Source organism: Argiope bruennichi, chromosome 5 (genome assembly GCF_947563725.1).
Source record: "Argiope bruennichi chromosome 5, qqArgBrue1.1, whole genome shotgun sequence".
In the NCBI taxonomy this organism is placed as follows: Eukaryota; Metazoa; Arthropoda; class Arachnida; order Araneae; family Araneidae; genus Argiope; species Argiope bruennichi.
The window spans coordinates 118,202,188-118,229,906 of NC_079155.1; the positions used below are offsets into that span (position 1 = coordinate 118,202,188).

Here is a 27,719-nt window from a genome sequence, read left to right on the forward strand (position 1 = left end):
TAAATCTATGTAACAAATTTCATCCCTTTGGATCTCTTTATTTTGTAATTACAGGGTACGGCACAAAAGCTAGGACAGAGTTATTACATCATAAAAGTTAATTTAAAAAATGTTGGTTTCTTTTTGTCTACCACTTCATTTGTTGTTGTTGCTTCTTATGGCACTTGCCATGGACAATCCTCCCTGTTAAGAAGACACCAAATTTAAGCCAGTGGGGCGCGTCTCTTGTTTTTTTATAGTAGCGCCATCTAGGGCCAAGAGAACGATTTAGCTACACACATGTCACAACCCTTTTTACGGGGCGGACTTCATTCACGCATTCACAGATCGTAATTTAGACCTGAATCAGAGAATGATCACCCTTGATCCAGTAACCCCAGTGGTATTACTCTCGACAAGGACTTTGTGACCACGATAGATTTACACAAGCGTCAGCCACCAAGCACACGGGGAATCTTCGGTCGCCGGGGTTCGAACTCGCAACCAAAGGGACGCGAATCCAACGCGCTACTAACCAAGCTATCCCGGCCTACTTCATTTGTAACATATTTTATAACATATCTTTCAGTTTATGTACTGATTTCTGGCTTTTTTTATAATGCCAAGCAGAAGATATGCTATTTTAAAGTTGGAAAACTAACCGTACGAAGTCATTTGTTTGCTTAATGTGCCTCTGCAAACAATATCTGATACAATCTATCTTTTCAAAGAGCTTGGCAATGATGGTCAAAGTCCAGGAAGTGAACTAAAAGTTATGGTGAACACTTTCAGTAGCCGTAGGTTATCAAAAAGCGAGTTCAATGAAGTTCAAAGATTTCCATGAGAAAGATCGCTCGTGAACTGGAAATAAGGGACAGATCAGAGCAACGAATGGCAAAATCAGAGCTTGGACTGAAGCCTTACAAGATCCAGAAAGTTCAGCTTCTCACTGAAGAAAAACTCGTGCGGCTCGAAAGACGCCGAAATTTTTTGAAACGGGTCGCATGTCAGAACTGAGAGAGATTCCTTTTCACTAATGAGAAGCTCTTTACCTTCCAAAATTTCGTAACTCCTAGAACTATTAGATCTGGTCTGTAGACGCACGAAGCACTTCAGCAGCTGATCAACATCACAAAAATCCAAAGTCGGTCATGGTCTGAGGCGGAATTTTGCGAAAGCTGCAAAACATCTCTAGTTTTTGTGGATGAAGGAGCTAAACAAAATTCAAAAAGTGTACCAGTGGGACATTCTAGAAGCTGTTATATTTCCGTGGGTCAAAACGCACTTCGGAGATGTAAAAGGGGAGTTTCAACAAGACTCTGCATCAGCTCACAAGGCTAAAAAAACAGAATAGTGGTGAAAGGAAATTTTCTGGACGTGATATCATTTAGAAAATGAGCACAATACTCGCCGAATCTCAATCCCATGGTTAAAGTGTATGGTCCATTTTGAAGTCTAAGGCTTGCACTAAACGACATAAAAGTTTAGATTCGCCCAAGCAATGTCTTCTGCGCGAATGGGATGGATTAAAGGTAGAAGACTTGCAGCCCATTGCTGAAAATTTCAATAAGCGTTTGAGCCTCTACATTACTTCAAAAGCAGGCCACTTTGAAACCAATTTAATTTATTTATCAGTAAAAGTCTATTGTTATTATTATTTGTTATATTTTGTTAATTTATTAATTTTTAATCAAGTTATATTAAAATTTGTTTGTCCTGGTTTTTCTGGCGCACCTTGTGTTGGGTTAACTTATATTCGAACAGTTGGATAGACAAATTCCTTAGGATAGATTTTGCTCAAAATTTGATGCAAATCTACAGATTTGGTGTAAAGACGATATACCAAATTTCATCTATCCAGCTCAAAGGGATATCAGTTATCTTTGTCACAGAAAAAAAGGGACTGAAATATGGACATTTTCCAAAAAATGACTTATCGAATTCAGAAAGGTCTGAAATGTGGAGATTCGTCATAACTGAGAGTTTAATTTTTTTTTTTACGATTATAATATTTTGTTTATATTTTGTTCTCGCATGCATGGTAAGAAAATGCTTAGTCTAATACGGGACAGATAAGATTCCAATCAGATAATGATTCACGATTCTTGTGATAATGTCTCTTAGAGTTGCAAATTAAGCAAAGGAATTCTATGACGATATTATCCTTTATGATTGGTTACCTGATTTTTGGTGTTGAAAAGGAACTCCATAAAAAAAATCTTTCTCCTGATTTCTCGTCATAATATTTTAGAATAGGGAGTTCTGAAAAACACCTAGATTGTTTTAGAGAAATCGCATTTAAATGAACACAAACGGACTGACATATAAAACCTAACAGATAAAGTCCAACAATACTGCCCTGCCATCAACGTCCATGCAACTCTTCTGACCTTAAAACAAAAGAAGTGAAGAAATAAGAACAGTTGTGCGACACATATGACTAATATCAGTAAGTATGTGCATCTTGATAGGAGTTCAGGCGGGAACTTTGAAAAATGAATTAAAATGCGAGGCTAATTGTGCATATATAAATAATCACCAATCATTTTATAAAACGCAATAAAGTGGTGTAGCCAATTAAAATGCTCAGAATTGTGTCAAGGCAAGAGACTAATATTTTCGTAACACTCACTGAGGTCGATGAGCGGTGAAATAGCAAAATCTCGAAATAAAATTTTGTGAAGAATATAATATAATTTTCTGTTCTTCATTTACTAATGAATAAACACATGTGCAAAACTTACTATTTCTGAACGATCCGAGATTTTACATTTATTTTTTCTGGCTATGCATAAAATAATTATATTTATTTAACAGTATATTTTCTTAAAATTCCATGAGTACATTTTTAATAAGTTAATAGTCGACTTTGTAAAAAAAAAAAAAAAAATATGGTTTATCTATTTGAAGGGTTCATTCCTATCAGTTTATTTCATGTAAATAATTACATGCTTGTAGAGTTGATACTTAGTGTGTATATTATATTATATTTATAATTTGGTGCAGAGTTTTGCATAAAGCAAATATCACAAATAATAAAATTTAACAAGAATTAACTATTAAATAGAAAATTCTAATTCTCGAAATAAATCTCAGAGCTACACAATTCTTAGACGGCTTAAAGCTTCATTAAATCTCAAAAGAAGATCATTTTAATTAGAAAAGCTATTACGTAGAATTTTCAGCGCCAACAACAAGTTAATAATATGCGAATCACAAAACAGGAAACGGAATGTTTTCACAAACTGACAGCCGTAAAAGCAAATCTTTGTCTGCCTCTATAGTGAATAATAAAAGAAACTCGGAACAATGCGAACTTTGCGAAATTTATTTGTATGTTTAAAGAAAGTATCAAAATATAGTCTGAAAGTCATGATCATTTAAAACTGCTGAGCACTTCAGCCGGATGTCAGGCCTGTTACTTTCGATGGACGTTTCAGAATTATTCATGATTTTTTTCCTTCCTAAAATTTAATGTTGTCAATTATTCCATTTTCTTTCGAAATTAGCGCAAAATAGTCTTTTCTGCCTATACAGAAACGGAATATTTTAATTGAATCGAAATGACTCCAAAAAATACTTTATAGAGCAATTGTACAATATAATAAAAGGATTTATAATTAATGAATATACGACATTATATCTTAGCTGTCAAAAATTAATTCATAACGAAACAGATATAGAATTAAGATATATTTAACGAAACTTTTACAATTTTTTCATGATGTATCATTATATGAGAACCTGATATCAGATATTGGGATGAAAAAAGCAAAAATTTAATTTGTAACAGATTTAAATTTAATGCATGTGTAATACAATAATCCATAGGAATGAATTAATTTTAAATCATTTTATATCTATGTAAGTATTATTTTATGTGAAGACAGTGAAAAGACTTTTGATTTCGTGACGTCGTTTTATTTCATTCTGGAGAAGCAGGCATATGTACAAGCAATGAGTACACAGAAAGGAATGAGGAAAAAGCTCTTGGACATTTTATCCCCGGTCTTATATAACCTGATATTTTGATAGGGAAAATATTTCTTCATAGTGCTAATATGTAATGAGATTTCGATAGGGGTTTTCGCTACACGCGCCGACAAGGCAGGGGAAACACAGGGAGGTTTTAAAAAAGAATTTGTCTCGTCAGCGGTATTTCGTCCCTTCACGCAGAGTGTGGGAAAGTTAGGCTTTTAGCCGATTCAGCAATTTTACAAAGCGTCTCTTGAATTAATTAAGTAGAGACAGTGGACTCGGATTAAGAAATAAGAGAATATTTTAGAATAAAGTTACTATGGGCTAAATTAAGGTAAAATCTTGGAAATTAATTAAATTGAAATTAAGGTTTAAAATATCATTACACACACACACACACACACACACACACACACACACACACACACACACACACACACACATTTTTAATTGAGTTACACTTAATACTTGACTAGTTTAAGTTTTGAAATTTTGTGCAATGATGAAATTCTTGATGGCAATGCACAATTATAATATTTTCAAAAATTTGTAACTTAAAATTTATTCAAATAATTAAATTTTTTCCACATTATAATCACCACTTTATAGTGAATTTGTGAAAAAGTACTTACAAGATTCAAAACATTTATAATAATGAGTTGTGAATTTACGATCAAAAAGCAGAAAATTAAAAAAAAAAAATGCACTTATTTTTATCAAATTTGTTTTTATCTGAAGTAATGTTCAAAATCAATGGAACTCGGATTAATTTTTTATAATATTGAATCTTGAGTGCAACATTATCTCCATGTTCGAACAATATTATAAATAGAACAAAATAAGGATTAGTCTTGGTGTTTATATTTCATCGCATATCGAATAAAAAATTTTCATTGGGCAAAAAAAATAAATAATAATCGTCATTGTGAAAATTGTCAAAAAAAGTCATTTGAGAAATGAAGATTAATACCCGATTATCTTCGGAATTTTTATCTGAAGAAAGATTTCAATTCTTTACCGCAAAAGATATATATTTTGTTGAGAACTTATATTACACTGAATTATTTTTTTTTTTCTTTACGTTTTTCTAGAATCAACCAGATCAACATAACATTGCGCTTCAAAATTATTACATTATATCATTTCTGCTGGTATAACTAAATTTAGATTTTTTTATCAATAAAAGTGACAAAAAAAATATAGCATCAATACTATAATAAAGAGCACACAAAGTTTTGAACAGACTTTTATACAAAAAAAATAAATATAAATTCCATAAAAAAGGAAACCTTTAAATCCAAACAAATAGGAGCAAATAGTTCAAAAGTAAACTAAAAGAAATCTGAATATGCAAAGAAATATTTTTTTTCTCGAACTAGCACATTTCGGTTTTCTTTACAGTTAATGAATACCGTCCATTTATGCATGAGTACACAGTATAAAAAGTTTGCAAAGAAACAAAAGATTTTTAAATTCTGCTGTGATTTCGAACAGCAAACATTCCTTCCCTCGGAGCCTTTAATGAAGATAACACTCACAATGGGAAAGCAATCTTCATTACAAATTCACTGCTTACATTCGTTTTAAAATTAGCATATAAATTGCTCTTTCTTCACTTTGGGACTGATGGTACTTGATGCCACTTTCAAATAATGTGTTTCAGAAAGATTGAATGAGAAATGTTTAAGTTAGCTGCTTAGTTCAATGTTTAATATTTATGCCAATATTGATATTAAGACTAATATACCCATAAATGAAGATTTGGGGAAATTTCTTCATAACATAATAAATAATACAATTGCATATTCAAATTTAACATTTGAACCTTTACCGATTATGATTTTACGAAATTATAATTAAGATATATTATCATATGGAAGCATAATGTTCTATCTGAAATGAGGAAGTGCATACATTCCGTTGGAAAATATAGCAAGGAATTAGATCTAGAGATCTTGGCGGTTAAGGAAAAAATGCATGATAACTCAACTATTGTCATAAAAAAGCAATTTTTTATTATTCTAAAACTTGTAATTATTTATCATTTTCGGATGTTATCGTAAAACAAAGTATCTCATTTAGTTTAATTTTTAATAAATCATATTTTTTCGCTTTTAAGATAAAGATAAAAATTGGAAATATATATATATATAAGTATATCAAGTCTGTAGAGACTTTTTAAACTTCCAAAGGGCACACTATCTGCACCAACATGAAAAGTCATGTGTATTTCTTTGATATACTATTATAATACATATATTTTTAGCAGTTAATTATTAATATTGGGTTGTAATTGCATAAATCTGATATATTAAGGTTGGGCCGTGGTGGCCTGGTGGTAAGGTCTCGGCTTGTGAGCCGTAGGGTTTCAGGTTCGAGACCCCATTCTCCACCGAAGAACCGCCATGTAAGGAGGCCTGTTGCACGATAAATCTTTCAGTGCCAAACGTCCTCCCGTTGGTGTGGTGTGGCTAGGAGAGAGGGGTGCCAGCTCATGTGTCGTCCGCGTCATCTGACCACGGTTTAAAATTACGAGGTCCGTCCTAAAATAGCCCTAGTGTTGCTTTAAACAGGACGTTAATATAAACTAAACTAAAACTGATATATTAGGGTTTGTTACTTGATGCTTCGTGCTTTTCTTCAAGATCTAATTTTGATTTTTTTTCCAAGTCTTAGTTTAGCTCGCTGTTAAAAAAAAAAATCAATGTGTCATTCGCTCAACTTATTTTCTCATAAAAACGTTTGCGAACTTTCTTAGATATTAACTTTTGAGTAGTTTTCCTTTACTGTATGTAGATAATGAATAATGTATTTATTGATTGCTTCTACATTATTTTTAGGACAACTATTTTTTTTTAAACTACAGCAAGGAGATGAGAAGATACGGCAAAACCCTGCTTCAACGGTCTCTGCTTCACTGAAATACAAATGGAGTCGCAGAGTTCTAAACTTTGACTAATAATTTATCGGAAAGAGCTATAGGATAGCCAACGTTATGCTTTCGCAGCAACAGGTGGTAAAGATATAAAATGAAATTCTTTTCTAGTGTATTACATAAACGGGCGCCCGTTTGAAGATGAATAAAGATTCCAGTAGCTACGGCAAAGGGCGGCATCTGTCAATTAAAAAAATGTTTTAACCAGTTAACTGCTTTTGACGAGTATATTCATCATGGAAAAAGTACAATATTTTGCATTATGACGAGTTTATTCGTCATGGAAAAGTACAATATTTTGCATTATGACGAGTCTACTCGTCTGGAGTAATAAGTACTGACAATTTGCATATTAAGTAACAATGTTAGTAGAAACTCAAACATATTCGTAAATTTCAAGATGTTAAATATTTTGAAGTCAAGTCGAAATCAAAAGAACAAATAAAAGATTATTAATAATTTACATAAAAATCCGCATATAATATGAATTGCTTTTCTTAAATGTATTGCTGTGTTGTATTTGTTACCCCAGAAGGCAATTAGGCAACCATAAATTGTTTTAGACTATTAAGTGGAGCACCTGGTAATAAAAATAGGGAAAAGGATCTTTCTGTATCCTTTATGCATGTTTATCAAGAGGCGGTATTTTTTATGGTTCATATGCAAAAAAATGTATGTTAGTTTAAGTAAATAAATGTGATTATTGAAATAAAAAAATTAAAAGTCATTTCATTACAACAAAATGTCATGTTACACATATTCTGTGTTTGACGAGTATACTCGTCATCGCTAAATTTTTTGAGACACAATTTAGATACGCATTTTCCGAAGAGGTCGAAATTTTTAACTGGTTATTGTTCCATAATATATTTAATTATAGATAATAAATTTAAAAGAAATATAGAAAATAAAGAAAATTTTTACTTTTTAGTAGACTAATAAAATTCTGTCTTTTTCAACATTATTAAATTTATTTAATGCACACATATCAAGAAAACAAGAATAAAGTCGGTATACAGAATAAATCAGAACATAAAGAAACGTTATTAAAATTTAGTTTTTAATTAATCTTCAGATAAAAAGCACTCTTAAATGTCTTCCTTTTTGTAATAAAAATATAAAATAGCATTTTAATTAAATTAAAAGCAATCAAATAAATGACATTTAAAATAAGATAATTTTTATAAAAAAGTAAATGTTTACGAACTTAAAAAAATTTAGTAACACATTTCTTTCAATAAAATTAAACAGCATTTAATTCATTGACTTTTAATTAAGTTTAAATTTTTTTAAAAACAATACTAATTAATTTCTTTCAATAAAAGTGAATTCCAATTAGCTCATTTACTTTGAATTAATTCGCCGATTTTTTCTACCAACACGTCAAGCACTGATGATCAAAAAATTATTCACAACATTTAAGAAATGTGCAAACTTTTTTTTTCCATTCGAACATTAACAAAATGTAGAATGGAAAAAAAGCGATATCTGGATATTAATAATAATTATAATAATAATAAAGACTTCATAAAGCATTAGAAATAAATGTAACATTTGAAGAAAATTCGTTAAATAAAATCACAAGGAGATCTCAACTCTTATTTTTAAGTATGTTTCAGTATGTTCAGTTCAGTTTAAGTATGTTAAGTAAACTTTCAGCAGCTAGTCTTAATCATTTAATTTTGTATTCAAATAATTAATGACGCAATACCGGAAAAATTGAAATGTCTTAAAAAATATTGTAAAATTAAATCGTATTTGGAAATTTGTATCAGTTACGATTCAAATGCGAATTAAAGAATGATTTTCCTTTTGAAGGATGATTCAAATATTTAAAAAGACGCAGACATCGCAACATTTAAAGTCTTTTATAGAATGCATAACAAGCAACACTGAAAGGATCACAAGCCAGACAGGAGTATCTATCATTACTGATTTATAATCTTTCATTATACTTCGTATACGAGAATGTAAAAATAGCAATCTTGTTTTACTTCTCGCCAGATTCCGAAGATGTTTAGTCTAACTGATACTGCTTGCATATAATGAAGATTCATGCATATCTGAGGTCCATATATTCCCTGGGAAGGTTGAACTGAATTGGAGCTTAGCCTACACAGTTGCCACATAAAGTAGCATGTTATGGTCAGAACGAAGGAAATTGGGTAAAAATGAAATTATAAATATTTATTTATCTTTTCAAGTAAAAATTAACGATATATCCTGGATGCATGTAATTTTATTTAGTTTGAAACATTTAGGTTAAATCACACGGTGATTTTGTTTCTTTCTTAAACATATTTCAAAGTCATTACTAAATTTGCATTTCTATTACAATGTATAACATAATGCAATACTTGTTTATTATGGTTACTAATTAATATTTTAAATGAATAAATATTAACTGGTTAACTATTTTAATATCTGGTTAAATATTTTAGGCACTTACCGAGAAATTCATAAATTAACAAATATATATTTAAAATTGTAATAGTATCTCTAGTATTTATCTAATTAATATATATCCTTTTGCACACTATTTCTGTATTATTAATTTAAAAAAAAACACCCTGAAAATAAGCACACTCCAGCTGGAATGATGTCCCTTAAACTTTCTCGTATTCCCTCATAAAGGTGAATGTATATGAGACGCATTTCTTCCTAACCAATTAAAATCAAAATTTGGCACAGAAGTACAATTTCAGTTACAAATTATAGACAAAATTTCCTATATTTAAGTTGAAAATAAGCATAAGCCCATTTCTGAGTTGTCGCGTTTACATGCTTCTGATATCACAGACCGACAGACGTTCAAAGCCTTGTTGAATTTAGCTCAAAATTTGGCAGATATATATAATACAGATGTTAAATCCCTGTACCGAGTTTTGTCTATTTAGCTCTTTTAGTTTTCCATTTATCGAAATAGCTTATTTTCGAACAATCGGACAGATATACTTCCAAAGAATAGATTTTGCTCAAGATACGACTAAAATCTACAATTCTGAATTAGAAAAACCTAACAAATGTCATTCTTCTAGCTCAAAGCGTTTGTGAGTTGTCTTTGTCACGACCAGAAAAACTTTTTTTTTTTTTGAAATTCAAGGGAGGTCTAAAACATGAAGATTCGTCAAAATCGAGATCGAATTTCTTTTCGAATATAATACTTTCTTTATATATTGTATACGAGAAAGTAAAAGAGAAATCCGACTTTCTGAACGAAAAAGCATGTGAGCATGTCAATGAGTTACTTGATCTTTTATTTGGCGCAGTTGCTCAAAAGAAACGCGTTTCCTTCGATTCTTATGGGAGAATTACAACTCCAAATTCTTTACATGCTTATTGTAGAAATGCTTCCAAGCATAGATGTCTACATAATAACTAACATAAATTTTAATAATTTAAAAATTTCCAAGAAAGTGTAAATATTTTTTACATATCCTGCTTATAAAAAAAATTGCGTTAAATATATAATTTTTCATTATTTGCCAATTAAAGCGTTAAAAAGAGAAAAATCTTCCGTCAAACACCATCCTTTTAACTTACTCCGATTTTATTTATCTTGTTTACATGAACGAGGAGATACACTGGGATGTCTGGAATAGATGGGAAATGTGTTTTAGATGTAAAAGCATCGGTGCATTTTAAATATAATAATCTTTATAAATCTTTTTCCCTCGGGAAATAACTTTTTAATAGATTAGTTTCATAAGTTTTACTTTTAGCTTTGTTTTTGTACATTCAATATAGTGGAATTTTTCTAAATTTGACAGAAATTTAAAGAATTAGTATAAAGATTACATATCGAATTCCGTATATGTAGTTTGTGTTTTTATCGCTAAGCTCACAAATGATAAACAGATGTAATTATAAAATACTTTAACTTCACTACGAAGGTCTACCTATAATTATGAGCCCATGAAGATTCATGTCTTCGAATGAAAATAAAATACGATATTGTTTCTGTGTACTTCATATATGAAAAAGTAAAAGTGAATGACTGGAATATTTAAAAAGTTGTGTTTTATGAAATCATAGTTTCCACTAAACTTGTTTTGACGACAAGTTGCAGATTATGCAAGATCTATCCCTCGTTCGATCACGTGCAAGTCTTATTCTCGGAGCATGCGCATTAGCTAACGAGGAGGAAGAAAAGGGGAGCTGATATCCAAACATAGAGAGAATAACCAGATGATTTTGCAAGACTCATTAACTATGACTGAATCGGAAATGTCGGATTAAATATTATTGGCTCTGAAATATGTATATTTTAATCAAACGCCGTAAAAGTAACTAATCAATCTTTTTTTTTTTAATTCTGTATCCTCGAATTTCGATGGTGTAGTTAGCAATACCATTGTTATTAGTCTACCTAGCAACACTAAGAAGAAAATGAATCAAGAAGAAACAAATCCTTATGTTTTTTATCGTGGATTTGAGTTTTGCCAGAAAAAAATGTATTCTATTCAAGTTTTAATTTATGTAACAGTCATAATATAAAATAAATCACAATATATATCACATCAATGAAATATATGACACCTAATTAATTTTTTTCTTTTGAAAATAGCAAACTTTTCAAAAACAGAAAAATTTCAGAATTATCCATGCTAGAGAACTTTTTTTCTTCTATTGTATCTTTTCGCTAAATGTAAATCTCTAAAAAGGACATAAGATTCATTTCTAAATTTTTTTCAACCATTAACATTTTGGAACAGTTTTCAAAAGAAGCTAAAAAAATGTACTTTATAAAAATTAAAAAAAAAAAAATGTAAAAATTTTTGTATTTTGAAAAGCAAAGTACGAAAAGAAATATGATTTTTTATTTTAAATGGAAAAAAAAATTAAAGCTCACTAAAAAGATTTCTTTCCAGCTGTCATTTAGATCTTCATACTTTTTCATGAATGTAAAAAATTTATCGACGCCTCAAACTGTTGACGAAAAGCAAATGATTGGTTTTATGGAATTTAAGTTTTCTGAAAATAACTCTTGACACTATGATTTCATGATAACTTATTTCTTAAAAAATAATACATTACTAAAAAGATTATAAAAAAATATATATACACACATTTACAAAATAAAGTCAAGAATATTTAACCTACGAAAACTCTCGTTGGATTTCCTAGCCCCATAAGATCTTACCCTTAGCAAAGCAAAGAAAATTACGTTTATGCGACAGTAAATGTATATGTATGAATGCATAGGGCACAAAATGCAAAAGAATATTCATATAAATATCATAATATCTGTAAGGTCAAGTGAGTGAGTGAGTATTACACTAGCGCAAGATCCATTCTCTGGATAAACTGCGCCGCAACTAGATGAAAGCTTTAGCGTTACATCTTAAAACTATGTATAAAATATTTACAATTCGATATTAAAAACAACTATAAATTAGGAACAATGATAAGAAGGTATCAACATTTCAAATTTCTTTGATAAAACCAGCTTCTTTTAAATAAAGGAAAATATTAAAATGCGGTTTACGTCCAATTAAAAGGGGAAGACAAGGAACAACTGTATTAAAATACTTAAGACGCAATGAGTCCAGTGTCTGACATTCAATCAATATATGTCGGATAGTCAAACTATCACCACAACGACTACAAGTTGGTGGTGGTTGCTTCAAAAGTATATATTTATGAGTTATGCGAGAGTGTCCAATGCGTAATCTCGTAAGAATAACATCGCATCGACGATTTAGGGAGGAACACCAAAGATCAATAAAAGTTTTGACTGTGTGTAGTTTGTTTTCTGTCTCGAGATTCCACTGGTTTTGCCAATTTTGGAATAACCGTTTACGAACGGAAGAACGTACGTCAGCATAAGGAATGGCTTGTTTGTATGATTCGTTTGCTGATTTTGCAGCAATATCTACTATTTCATTCCCTTGGATACCTACATGGGAAGGAATCCAACAGAAAAGAATTTCAAAACCATTTTGACATAATTCCTTTAGCAAAATCCTGATATCAGAAATATATGCATGATTGTGCGTCTTTTCAATAAGGGCTTGAAGGGCACTCCAAGAATCGGAATAAATGATCACCTTTCTAAACTTATTCTTAGCAATATACTGTATGGCACGATATATAGCTGTGACCTCCGAGGTAAAAACTGAAGTAAATTCGTGCAATTTCTGACCTACAACTACACTCTCACAAGCAAAAGCATAACCAACATGAGATTCGGCTTTGGAACCATCCGTGTATACAGGAATGTAATCACTATACATATGTCTGAGCAGAAAAAAGTGCTCTAAAAATGAAATCAGGAGTATTGGACTTAAGAAATTTTCGAAATGGATGAAGCAAAACAACATCAAATTGACACCAAGGTGGTATACTAAAAGGACTTTCGTCATGAATTTCAATATTATGGTAACTTTCTGGTAAGAACTTCAAAATACGTGATCCCAGAGGAGGTATACAGGATCTACGGAAGTTGAATAGTGGAGATTGACTACAATTTAAAAACATTCTCCTTAAAGGATGAGATCGGTTAGATAAAACACGGAAATAGTAACAGGCGGACAACACGTTTCGTCTAAAAGACAACGAAAGTTCACATGTTTCAACATATAGACTGCTAATCGGGGATGTTCTAAATGCACCGCAGCATACACGCAGAGCTTGATGATGAACGTAATTAAGCCGAGATAAATAAGAATTTCGAGCCGAACCATATACACAACAGCCATAATCCAATTTGGAGCGAATAACGCTTCGATATACTTTCAACAAACTAGTGCGATCAGCACCCCAAGCAGTATTTAACAAAACACGAAGGATATTCATCGATCGCAGACATCTGTTCCGTAAATCCATTATATGGGGGAAGAAAGTCAAACGTTTGTCGAATATAACACCTAGGAATGTATGTTGGTCGCATATAGTCAGAGGATTACCGTTCAGTCTTAATTCAGGATCTGGATGTAGTGGCCTTCTACAAAAATGCATACATACAGTTTTTTGAGAAGAAAATGTGAACCCATTGCTTTCAGACCAGGCTACCATGTTGTTAATTGCAATTTGTAATTGCCGTTCTATAAAACGCATATCCCTAGCAGAACAGGAGATCTGCAGGTCGTCAACATAGATGTTTTTATGTACAGTGGATGGAATGATGGAAAGAATTTGGTTGATTTTTATAATAAACAGAGTCACGCTCAATACGCTGCCCTGCGGTACTCCCTCTTCTTGGCAATGCGCTTTAGAGAGAGTATTCCCCAAACGGACTCTAAATACCCTATGTGCTAAAAAGTTTTTAATAAAAATAGGTAAATTTCCACGAAAGTTAAAATTAAACAAATCCTTTAAAATTCCAAATCTCCACGCTCTATCGTAAGCTTTTTCAATGTCAAAAAAGACAGACACCAAGTGGTTTCTCCGTACAAAAGTATTTCTTATATCTGTCTCCAAAGCTACAAGATTATCAATAGTGGAGCGTCGTTTTCGGAAACCACTTTGGAAAGCGGATATAAATTCATTTTCCTCTAACACGTGTATCAAGCGTGCATTCACCATTTTCTCAAGAAGTTTGCTCAGACAGCTAGTCAACGCAATAGGCCTGTAATTCATGGGGTTTTGAGGATCTTTATTAGGTTTTGCTATAGGGATTACAATCGCGTTATTCCACTGAATAGGGAAAACATGTTCCCTCCAGATTCTATTAAACATATACAGGGTATTTAACAAAGCATCATGAGAAAGGTGTTTAAGCATAGCATACGTGATTCCATCCGGGCCAGGAGCTGTTTCTTTTGTATTTGATAAAGCATGCTGTAGCTCGGAAAGGGTAAAATCCGAATTATACGGTAGAAATTTGTTTGTATTAAAGCGTAGAGTGGTTCGTTCTGATTTACGTTTAATTGAAAGGAAGTTCTCAGTATAATTATTAGAATTGCTAACGGATGCAAAAGATTCTGCAAGAGCATTCGACATTTCTTACAAGCTGGTAATTTCTCTGCTGTTTATTTTTAAACAGGAAAGAGAGACTTCAGGGTATATCCCACAAGCTTTCTTTACTCTGATCCACATTTCTTTCGCCGAGACAGAAGACTTAATACTTGATACAAAATTCACTCAACAATCTTTCTGACTACGTCTTCTAATTAGTCGCGCATTACTTTTTGATTCATTATAAGCTATGAGGTTTCTTGTTGTTGGTTGTCTTCTGAATTGATTCCATGCTCTTTTTTCTCTTTGCCGAGCTTTAGTGCATTCTTGGTTCCACCATGGCTTCCGGTATTTTGGAAAGCAGTTTCCAGATTTTGGAATGGCTGAATCTGCTGCTTCTATTAATGTGTCAGTAATTAGGTGAACTACATCATTTATATCCTCAACCGTTACCATTGTTTTTGTAATATCTGCTAAAACAGAAAAGGACGTCCAGTCAGCTTTTGAGAATAAATAACGAGAGGGGCGTTGCATTAGAGAGCTATTGGAGTAAATGGGTTCTAAGAAAATAGGAAAGTGGTCACTTTCAAAAAGATCATTTCCCACTCTAAAATTAAGTTTCGGTGCTAAAGATGGTGTGCAAATAGCAAGATCCAATGAGTGAAATGTTCTATTTTGCTTATGAAAATATGTAGGTTTCCCATTATTTAAAAGGCAAAGAGAATGAGAGTCCTCGATTTGTTTACCACGAGGGTTAACACGCTCACTACCCCAGAGAGGGCTATGGCCATTAAAATCTCCAATTAGGATTAGAGGGGATGGAAGCTCATTTAATAATGCATTGATGTCTCTTTGGTCTATAGGTGCATTTGGTGGTAAATAAATGCTGCATACTGTGATCAGAGAGGGAGCCATTATTCAGACTGCAACTGCACCCGAAGAGGGCAACACCCCCAGATGCTCGATCAGAATTAACGTCCTTTCGAATAAGGCTGTAACGCCGAATTTTTGCAAGATCTTATGGCTTAAGAAAGGTTTCTTGGAGTGCAATGCAGACGGGATGAGTTTCGTTAATGAGATCTTTAATATGAGAAATTCTATTACGAACCCCGTGGCAATTCCAGGAAAATAGAGCTTCCATAAAAATTACCCTTTATCTGGAGGTTTTTTCTTTTTCTTATTACCTTCTGCAAGATTTTTCTTGAGTGAAGCGGAAGAATCCAACTCCATATCCGAAAATTCGGATGATGACGTGTCAATTTAAAAAAAAAAACAAATCTTCAGCAACATGAGGCCTTGTTGCAAGTGATTTCAATTTCTTCCTGTTTTTGGTAATTTGTTTTTTTGAAACATCAGAAGTTCGTGGTGCTGACTTTTTAGGAGATAAATTTTCAGCGGTTACAGAAGTTTTTTGAAGCTGAACGCAGGTAGATGGAATGTTAGTAGGCAGTACTGGATTAGTTATTGCGCAGTGACAGTGAGTGATATTTGCATCAGTTTGAGAGCAGGATGTATTCTGAATAGATTTAACAGCAGATGATTAGGAAACACCAACTTTTGGAGTTCTATCGCTCACAATTTTTCGGGTTTCTGGGAAAGTTATATTCTTTTTTATCTTAGTGGAAATTATTTCCTTTTCCAAGATCCACTTAGGGCAGGGCTTGGAAAATGCAGCATGGGAGCCAGAACAGTTAGCACATTTCAGAATGTCGGATGTGCAAGTATTCATTTCATGGCCAGATTCTGCACATTTACCACAAATATTTTCATTATTTCGACAGCTGGTTTGTGAATGCCCATACCTCTGGCATTTAAAGCAACGAAGAGGATTAGGGATGTAAGGTCGAATTTTGCAGTTAATATAACCACCTTTGATGGATTTAGTCAAAACCGGCGTTTGAAATGTCAGAACAACATGTTGTGTGGGAACAAGTCTGTCACCTCGTCGAATATTTATGCGACGAGCGGCGCAGACATTTTGATCTCGTAGTTCTTCCAAAAATTCTGCTTCAGAAACCTTTATGAAATCTGGTTCGGAAAGTACACCACGTGATATATTCATTGTTTTATGGTACGATGTTTCTATTGGGAATGAACCTAGTATTGTCATTTTACTGATATGTAATGCTTGTTTCTCGGATACCTGCAATAGTATATCACCAGAGCGCAATTTTTTTATATTTTGAACTTCACCAACAGTAGATAAAATGAGTTTATTAATGAGAAACGGAGAAATGGAATGAAAAGTGTTAGGTGTATGAATGACCATGTAACGAGTTGTAGATTTGGCTTCGACGACGTTAGAAAGAGATCCCATAGGATATAATAGTGATTCGGGTCCGGCGGCATCGCCCACCACGGAGCCCAACAAGGGATGGTAGTTGCCGGCTCTGGAAATTTTCCAACCTCGGCACTTGCCATAATGCTGACCAGAACCTATACGCTGGGAGTCACCCCCGGGGACAGTGACCACCCTTAACGCCAAGCCCAAGGAGTGACCCCTTCGCTTGATCCCCTTGAGCAGCCCAGTTATATGTCTAGGAAACCGGCCGATTGATACACCGGGGACCGAAATGTACCACCCGTCTAATGGGTCGCCACGCACGGCCAAAACGTGGGGTTTTTGGCTGTCCATGAGAAGCAAGAAGCAAACAGAGCGGCGACAGCTTCTCATGGTGAGCTCCCTCGCTTGCCGTCGAGGGATGGAAGAGATACAGCAGAAAGCAGCAGGTTCAGGGAAGAATAAACGTAAAGGGAGTATAGATCCCTGGGTACCTCAGGATTGGGACACCCGTACTCACCTAAAGAAGGTGAGCCCCTGAGGGGCTCTGTAAGGTCAAACTTCACTCGCCAGGTTTTTTTTTTGTGTGTGTGTGTGTGTGTGTGTGTGTGTGTGTGTGTGTGTGTGTGTGTGTGTGTGTGTGTGTGTAAAGTTCTGTTTTGTCGAAAAAAATATTTAAATACAAATCATATACAGATTACATATGAATATTTTTCAGTCTTACCTGCATACGAGTTGGTCATTAAAATAAAAGAGACCATGAAGGCACTTAGTTTAGCGTATTATTTGAAACAATCTGCTGTATTGCAATATTCATTTTGCAGTTTACCTACCATTACTTATAATTTTGAACTTGCACTCAGTTTCATCATGGTGAAATCGGGCCCGAGATGTTAGCATCAAAGAAGACAGAAGAGGGCTCTAATAGTTAATTAAAAAAATGTATGTGTAAATAAAATCTTGTTTTTTCAGGAAAAATACTTATATAGATCTTATATAGATAAAGTTAAAAGGTAAAAAGATTAAATATAAATACATAAGTAATATAAACTAAAAAGCACGACTTGAACCGAGACCCGCAACACACGCATCATTCGTGTTGTTCTGATCATTAAACTGCATAGACCACACTTTGAAGTGAAAATTGAATATACTTATTCTAATAGTTAGTTATAAAATTTTTTTTTGTTTGTATAAAATCGCGTTTTTTTTTCCAGGAAAGACACCTATATAGATAAACTTAAAAATCAAAACCTTATCTATATAAAATTTGCTCCAACTCGTTCAAGCCATTTCCAAGACACGCGAAATAAATTTATATATACGAGAATTGTTTGTTTAAAGTTATAGGATTTAATCCTTCACACTTGGATGCCTCCTCTCTGGCATCAATCATGACGGCGCATCATTGACATTTTATTTATTTAATGTTGATTGTACAAATTGGTAAGGAAAAATTTACTGTAAAATAGGAAAAAATTGTGAAATTTTTTGGGAAAATTAGGGGGAAATTTTAGGAAAACAGAAATGCTGGGGGAAATGGGGAGAAATGTTTAGATTAATTTTTCGGGAAAATTCAATTTAAAACAATTTTTAAATATATATTTATTTGAAGCAATGAAGAAGTTCTTCTATTAAGTGAATAATTATGAATCGAATTATTTTTCTCAAAGCAAAGGATTAATATTCTCTATTTAAATACATTTTAAACAAATTTTTTTAAATGGATTTTAAAGATTTTTAATCTTTTAAATTGAAAAATATCAGACATATAAAGATTTATATTAAAATTATCGTTTATACACAAACAAAAATATAATTAAATTTGAAACAAAATTGAACCGTTGTCTCTTCCTCAGCACAGCGATATTAAAATACGAGCCAACGCATCCAGGCAACTGTGACCTGGATATCTTTTTTAAGATAAGAAAATGGGAAAACTTCCCGAAATGAATGAGTTCAGCTTCCAAATGACTTTGAATACAGTCGCTGTGAAACTGGATATTTTTCCACTGTAAAACCGATTTTCTAAGATATATATTTTAATGCCCTCGGGCATCGGAAGCCCAATGTGCGTCTTACACTATTGAATAGGGAATCGTAATCTATACCAACTTCTGTATTGTACCGTATGATAAAAATAGTTTCGCATTAAAGCTTTTACTCTATTGATTATATCTTTATAAAGCAGAAATCCAAAAATCTTAGTGTTCTAAAAATATTCTCTAATGCTTTTGACGCGTAATTTATTAAATTACATCAGTAAAATTCTGTAACAAACTGGTTATTCTAATTGAAAATGTTCAGTTTTACATTTTAAACGCACTAAATTTAAATAATGCCACTCCACATTTGTTTTCTACTAGATTTGCCAAAGAACATATTTTATCACTTTTGAAGCATTAAGTTTTAATGCAATAAAGAACTTTTCCCACATTTTTATACACAGTACCAAATTCCCATTTTCAGATAATAGTGTTACTGACAACTAAATGGTCGACAAACTAGAAATCTTATTAACACTAATAACCGCCTTTTTCCACAACAGAACTTAAAGCTATTTCGATACCATTTATTTTGCTCCATTTTATTAAACATGCTTTTATCAAGAATTGCCTTATTATTGGTACAGCTCTATTTATACTTTTTCCATTAAACAATTTATCCGAATAATAAATTTTATTATACAGCGGCAAACACCAATTTTTAAATCTCGGCTTTACTTTGTTTGAGAGCTTTTAAAAATTAAGGAAGATACGGTTTGATTTAATATAATAAATTTTCATTTGATTATGATTATGAAACAAATTATTATCATTGATTGTGTGACATCTCTGATAATAAAAATACATTTTTCATACAGTAGAATTTTTTAGTTAGTTTTATAATATTAAATGCTTTCTATTTGCCAGCGAATAACTATTTATTAAATGTCTCAGTTTCATTGCGAATAGTTCCACATTCATTTTTGCATCGTAACTGTAATCAGATTAATTATAGTTCATATCTTTCCCTATATTAGAAAGATTCAGTTAAGGTTTGATTTTAAGCAATTATATGCATCCTTTCCTATAAGCTTTAATGAATTATTTTAAATCACCTGAAATTTACTATCAAATTTTAATGCATTATATAAAATTAATCCCGTTTTAATGTTTCTTACATTTTATTAGAAAATAAAAGCGAAATAAAATTATCTGTTATTTATTCTTTTTATTATGTAAAACTATTTACTATCACGTTTCTAATACAACAAGGATTAAAAGACAGAGGAAAAGCAATTGCAGATCTAAGAAGTAAAAAAAAAAAAATGATTTCGGTAACTATTTTTTGAACTATACGATGTTGCATAGCTTATTTTTAAACATTTCACTGCAGATTTAGTTTTTGAATGTAATTCTTGCATGATAAATTTAACCATATTTCTAAAGTGAATGTAGCCGTTGTTTGCGGTAAATTAGATTTTATAGATATTAGGTTAGATTAAGATAGGTCTTATAGATATTAAGATCTTTGTTATTTCGCTGTCTTCAATCTGTATTTGCAACTTACCGAAAAAAAATTGGAAATTGTTTGCTTCCACAGTGAAGTCAATGGTTATTTTTTCCCTACATAATCCTGAAAAATAGATACCCACAGTAAAAACGTTTTAAATACATTTCAAAATCATACGAGTTACGAAAATTTTTTAAAATATTTTAGAATCCTGGTAAATGATAACCAAATAAATCTTGGCCTCATCGGTATTCTTCGACCTGTGACCCTTTGATGAGAACGTCTTTTAGAGGGAATTCTACTTATTAAAATCTTCATTGGATACTCTATGTGCTCTTTTTATGCGAGACATGATTTATTAACTTCTAAATCAGCGTTTTTCAATCTGTGGTGGGCATAGCCCACCCCTCCCCCCAATTGTACATTGAATAGTTTCAAGGATCCGCAGGGAAAATGCTATACTGAATATTGATGGATAGTTCAAACAAAAGAGAAAATAAAAGCCATTCCAACAACTGGCATATCGAATTTAAATTACAATTCATTATGGAAAATCAAAATAATTAAATTGAATCCTAAATCATTTTAATTTAGAAAGATGGATATTTTAAATTGAATTCAGGTACATATTTTATACGCAAGATCAGAATTATACAGCAGATATAGGCCAAGAGAGAAAGAATCTTTAATCATCACCTGACATTAAGAGATATATTTCACCAATTCTTTTAACAAAGAGGACAAGCAATTCTATTATGTTTTCTTTGATAAAATTCTGTTTCTGTAAAAAATTTGATATAATCAAAGTGTTAGTCTTCTGGCAAGTTGTAATTCGTCAACTTCTAGGTTTTATAATTGTTTTTCCAATTTGTAAATTCTTTAGTATTAATTATACATAATGGAATTTGTCAGTTTGTAGCTTTTATAAAAGTTTACCAAATTTTTCCAATTCTTTAATACTAACTCTACACAATGGGATTCTTCAATTTCTAGGTTTTATAATTCTTTATCCAATTTTTCAATTTTTTTGTACTAACTGTACATAATGGATTTAAGTTATTGTGTGTTATTAAGTTATGTGACGATAGTTTAAAGAGAAAGTAAATTTTAAAAAGTTTGGGAAATGTTCTATATGACTTAAGTTATGCTATGCTGGCTCCAGTCATTTAATTGTTTTTTTTAAAAGAATTTTTGAATAAGAGTAAACGAGTGTAAAAAGACATACGCAAAACACTGGAAAACTTCAATAAAACATAAACGATGTTATTATAAATTTTAATAAAATTTTCCTGGTTTATTTAACAATATGTTAACAAAATTTGAATGATTTTACTTGCGTTTTATCTAATTAGTTTTAGAGAAACCCGTCCGAACTTTGGGAAAAACGCGGACTGTTTTGAATTGGATGTGAGCTAGTGATAATCGTATAGACAAGTTCATCCTTTCTAGACTTGTAAAACAATCATTCATCTTTAGCATAACGTTTTATTTTTACATTGAAAAAAATTCCAGATTAAAAAGGGAGAGATTAATCCATTATCACTTAACTGTTAAACATTTTGAGCTGAAACAATGATATATCGAACTAAACACTCTGAATAATAACAAAACACTGCATTAAGATTCTTGCGATTCCATTGCATATATATCAATAGTTTGATAATTTTTTTCCTCGAAATTTTTATTGCATTTTTTTACACTCTTGTAACAATATACATGAATGGTATTTTATCTAAAAGAATATCTCTTCCACATTTATGTACAAACGGATTTGAAGTCTACGGGTAATATAGAATGCATAACAACGACTTCGAAATCCATTTCAGAAGGATTTAACATTTATGCATTTGTGTCTTTAAATCTGCAAATTTGTCCAAATATATGAAATTAGAATAATGCTTTCATTGGGGAAATGTTGATAAGTTATTTTTAATATTAAATTTCATCGAACAGACGAAATTCATCATTCATTCATTTTACGAAGAATAATCTTTTCATGATTTTAGCATTAGATTCACTTTTGCATTAAAATTCAATTGAAATTATTTGAACTATGCTATTTAAGTTATTGAAAACTATTTGAATATTGGCTTGCCAACCTAATTATTACAATATTCCCTAAGCGTAATGCCTCAGAGTAAATTAGTTATCGAAGCCTATAAAATTAGCTTAATTAGTGAATCAACAGATCTACATCCCGTTAGGCGAGTACTGGTTTCATATTTCTTATCCACATTGTAATCTGATTACGATGGCGAAATGAAGGAGTAAACTGATGAGGCACTCATTTGCTTAATTGTAGACTTGAAATATCACTCTACGCGCATACAGGCTATAAAATTCATTTACATGAGCGATGGAATATATTATTGATCCCCACATTTGAGTAAACAATATTTGCAAATAAAATACAATCAAGCGTGCTTATTAAAATAGAGGTGGCAAACAGCTTTAAATATAAATTTAAATGCATTAGTAACAATGCCTTCATGCATTTACAATGGTCTGAATTTAATGTAGACTTTAATATTGGGTATTATATACAATAGAATCTCGAGAGTTTTGTATCGTGAAATTCTAGACATGCATAGGTTTTGATAAAAACAGTTATTTTAGGAATATTTCAAAATAAAAAAAATCATAAAAAGGGAATTTTATTTTATTAATATTTATTTATAAGCAGTGAAAAAAGTGCTTAAAACAAAATAAACATTCGTAATTTAGTATTTTGATTCACAACCCAAATTGTTTCTGAATTTTATTGCTGAAAACTTTCATTTTCTTCTTAGACAATAGCAATACAATTTTAAATATTATTTGAACATTTTAAAACATTAAACTTCGACAATGAAAAAAAAATGTATTCCAAATAAATCTTTTTTGACATAGAAACTTTAAAATGTATAAGACATTTTACCGAAGGTCTCGTGTCTCAGCCGAAGCTTAAGAACACCCTTAATAAAAGTTTTGAAAGAAATAATAGTTTATAATAAGTCCACATTGTTATTCCTTTGCAATTTGAATTTACTTAGAGATTATTTATTGATTATTATTCTTAGGATTATGCTAAAATTTTACGGATATTTTATGTTTATATTAATAAAGCAATATAATAATTCTATTTTAGAAAATTATCGAGGAAAGGTAGAAGTTAAATTTTTAATTAAAAAGTATTTTAAATGTAAATTTAAAAGTGTTTAAATATTCTGTAGCGTAAAGCTACTTCCAAGTATCCAAAGTCAAAAATAAAACTGATAGAAAAATCATCACTTTTTATTTTATCACTTATGCAAAAATTTTCATTGCCAACTTTTCAACCTCAAAAATTCAATAAATTAAATAAAAATTTCAGTATATAGTTCATAAATTCAAACTTTTGAACCTCAAAAATAAAGCACTGCCATTAAAAATACTATTCCTCAGAGAGAAACTTTGTTTATGTTCGTACCTTCAAACTTATTTATTCATGTAAACTTTCAGAATAATATAGAACATACTTACATTGTTCTAAGTAAACTTTCGCACAAAATAAATGAATTTAATTCAACGTATTAAAACTCCCGAGTTATTCTCGGTAAATATGCATGTCGGCGCACAAACTGAAGGGAAATATTTTTATTTTAAAAGTAAACGATTTTATGATAACGCGCCATTGCGGTTGCCACGAAAATAAATAAAAATGTGATATTTTTCCCACGAATTTTATCTGAATGAAAGCTTATCGGATAGAAAAGGGTAGGAGGATCAGAGAATCAAAAAGAGATGAAGGTTATGATAATAAATAGTATATTCTACGTGTTGTACAAATAGTTCATAAAATCTAAGTAAATTAAAATGATTCTATCTTCGTAGAGCTACGAGGTAAAAATATTCTTTAAATAGCATTAAAAATCTTGTTTACAATTTTGATTTTAGAAATTTAATACATTAAGCTTCATAATATATTTGATGATTTCTTTTTATTATATATACATGAAATGATAATGCACTTAAGTTGACTAACATTACAATATGAAACTTATAATATATTTACCTGTTATGTAACGCAAAATTGATTAAATTTATTAAACAGTGAATGTTTTATTAAATTATTTTTTTTAAATATAGAATATTTTTACTTCAGATAACGAACTCATGTTAGTCTTGTTGTTTTATATAATACTCTTTTTTTTTAAATGTTTCTTATATATTATATTAATTAGTAATTATATAAGACTATTAAATTAATATATATATAACTCAGTTGAAAACAATTAAATGTTAATTGAACTTTATGTTATCTCGCTATGTAATAAAATATTAATTTCCGAAAATTTGACAATTATAAATGCGAGATCATACCTTATTAGCAATTCAACATTCTGATAGGTGAAAAACTTATCTAAATAACAATGCTGGGAATTTAACATGAGGCTATTAAGAATAAGCAATTTAAACTCTCTACTATTAATAATTTAAATTTTACTATCACTTATCCATAAATCAATTATTGAAACAAACAAAAACTATCATTTAAAAAGTTATGACATTTTATATTAATTTTTTGCACTTGGAAGGTATCTCTCGGGCACTATTCAATGCAGTGCTTCATTTTGACGTTTTATTTATTTATTTTTCAATTTTTATTACTAAAAACGCCTTCAGAATGGTAAAAAGATGCAAATTTTTTAGGGAAATTCAACTTGAGGTAATTATATATTTATTTTTCGGAATAATAAACAAGTCCTTATATTAATTGAGTCATTTTGCATCGAATTACTTTTCCTAATGCAAAGGGTTAATAGTTTTACTCAAAGCGTCTATTGTACGGCAACAGCTCTTTATTTTCAAGGAGAGAATAGCGCCTCCTAATGAAAAAGTGACGTTGCCTTATTTCCTGAACAGCTAACAAATATGCATGTTGAAGCATGCTGAACATGTTTCGCACTGTAATATGAAAAAACATTATATAAACTACAGAATACTTTTTTGAACATTAATTACTTTTCTTTCTAGCGATTTTTTAGGGTCGCGGTAGCCTGGCGGTAAGGTCTCGGCTTGTGAGCCGTAGGGTTTCAGGTTCGAGACCCGATTCCACCGAAGAACCGTCGTGTAAGGGGGGGGTGTCTGTTGCACGTTAAATCCGTCATGCCAAACGTCCTCCCGCTGGTGTAGTGTGACGTGGAGAGGGGGTTTCCAGCTCAGGTGTCGTCCTCGTCATCTGACCACGGTTCAAAATGACGAGGTCCGTCCCAAAATAGATCAAGTGTCACTTTAAAATGGGACGTTAATATACCTAAATTAATATAACGATTTTTTTCTAATAACTAATTATAGATTAACTGTTATATATATAACTTATTTTATAATAACTAATTATTGGATAACGTATAATTATTAAATATACGTTTTTGGATGAATATCTTCATTACATTTATCAAAAGATCTACAGAAATAATAACTAAATATTCAATTCATTTTTAAGTCAGAGGATCGACACCTCCAATTATTTAACAAATGTTGATCAATATCATAAATTTAACTGTGGAGTTTATTAAAGAATATATATTATATACTTTTATGAAATATTTCTCAAGATTTTAAGAAAAAAAAATTCTTCCATGATTATTCAGAATCTCGTGGATGGTCAATAAATAAAAAATCAATAATCTTCCATACTTTTTACTCACTTGTTGTTGTCCAAATGCATTGTTCTTCGAAAAAGTTTGAAAAAAAAGTGCTAAACTATTTGCGTAACTAAAAGATATTTAAAGATATTGTTAATTTAAAAATGTATCTTTTGTCTTTAATTTAAGAAAACTTCAATGAACTTCTAAAGAAGGCGAGCTTAACTACGCAGTAATAAATCGCTTCATTCTTTCATTAAAATGCAATTATTTTAAACAAAGTTTAAAATTTTATCATCAAATAACTCATTGGTTTGTACATTTTGAGTCCATTTGAATGAACAATTTAATTTGATTAATAATTGTGTTACGACATTAAAAAATTGCAATTTTAATGAATTATAATTATTTGCAACAGAAATTCTAACAAATTAAAAAACATTTGTACACAAAATTTCTCTATTATAGTCTAATTATCATCGGAAGGGGTCTTGGAAAGAATATGTAAATACTCTTCATATATTGATAAATCCTAGATAATGAAATATTTGTGCTTTTAAAAGCCGGAACTGCCGTAGACAGGTTGTTCCGTCAACCTGCTAGGATGAGATTAAACTTATCACCAGTGAGGTTGAAATTCATTATTCTGCTACCTACACATCACTCGCGTTTCCTTTTCATGCAGATTACTAACACGCTATTCGCATTACACATTGTAGTACCGTTAATCTAAATTAACTGGAACTGCGATTCTACTGGATTTTCCAAGATCATCTCCTGAAATACGTTTTTTGCTCTTAACCACTTAACTGTTTTATTTTCTTTGCTATCTAATAAGACGACACCTTCTATTTTGAAAATATTTTCTTATTTTGATTCAAATTAAAATCCATTGAATACTTGAATTATCTATGTATTCGAAGTAATTTTAATATTGAATTATAATCGTTATCAATGGTTTATTTTTTGCTTACAACTATCGACATTCGACAAATTGATGCACGTATGGCACTCGGGCAAAAAAGTTAAGCGGTTAGAGGATTACAGCATCTATACCCCTTAATAATGAAGTAGAGGAAACTTGAGTTATGTAACTTACCCTTTCCGATAATTAACAATGGAAAATTGTACATGAAATAATCATTTCATTTTTATTTAAAATAATGTGTTTCATTCTAAAATTCATACATATTTCAATTAAAAATATGCAATTGTTATTCGTAAATTCATGTTCAATACTTCTTCAAAAACCTCTAATGGATTCGGATTAGCAGCTAATTTTCTCAAAACCGAAGCATTTAAGTCGGGTCCTTCCATAAATTTCTTTATTTCAGGCACATTATTTCTTTCCAAATCCATTCGTCTGATGATGCGATTATGATTCTAGCGCATACATTAGAATCTCTTAGTCGCCTGGCACTCTTTCGTCTTTTTGGTAATATTTCACTATTTATTGGTATCAGCTAAATGCATGCTTCTTCTGATGCTTCAAAATCCCTGATCTTCATAATCTGTTATTTCTGATGACACTTGTCAAAGAAAAGCC

The 27,719-nt window shown here is 31.1% G+C and overlaps 2 protein-coding genes across 4 annotated transcripts in view; both read right to left on the reverse strand.

Moving 5' to 3' along the window:
- The window catches only part of LOC129968618 (diuretic hormone receptor-like), a 269,117-nt gene that overhangs the window by 209,972 nt on the left and 31,426 nt on the right, over positions 1–27,719 (reverse strand). The window contains exons 1-2 of one of the 3 annotated variants that reach the window (XM_056082696.1): positions 24,069–24,116; positions 20,625–20,690 (exon numbers count right to left, since the gene is read on the reverse strand). The exons of the other annotated variants lie outside the window; for them this stretch is intronic. The gene's annotated coding sequence lies outside the window, so the exon portion shown is untranslated. Of the gene's footprint in view, positions 1–20,624; positions 20,691–24,068; positions 24,117–27,719 lie in introns of those variants that run through there. 3 annotated transcript variants of the gene reach the window in all.
- Positions 16,332–17,108, reverse strand: LOC129968375 (uncharacterized). The gene has a single exon (XM_056082232.1). The coding sequence runs from the start codon at positions 17,106–17,108 to the stop codon at positions 16,332–16,334; it is 777 nt and encodes a 258-aa protein (XP_055938207.1).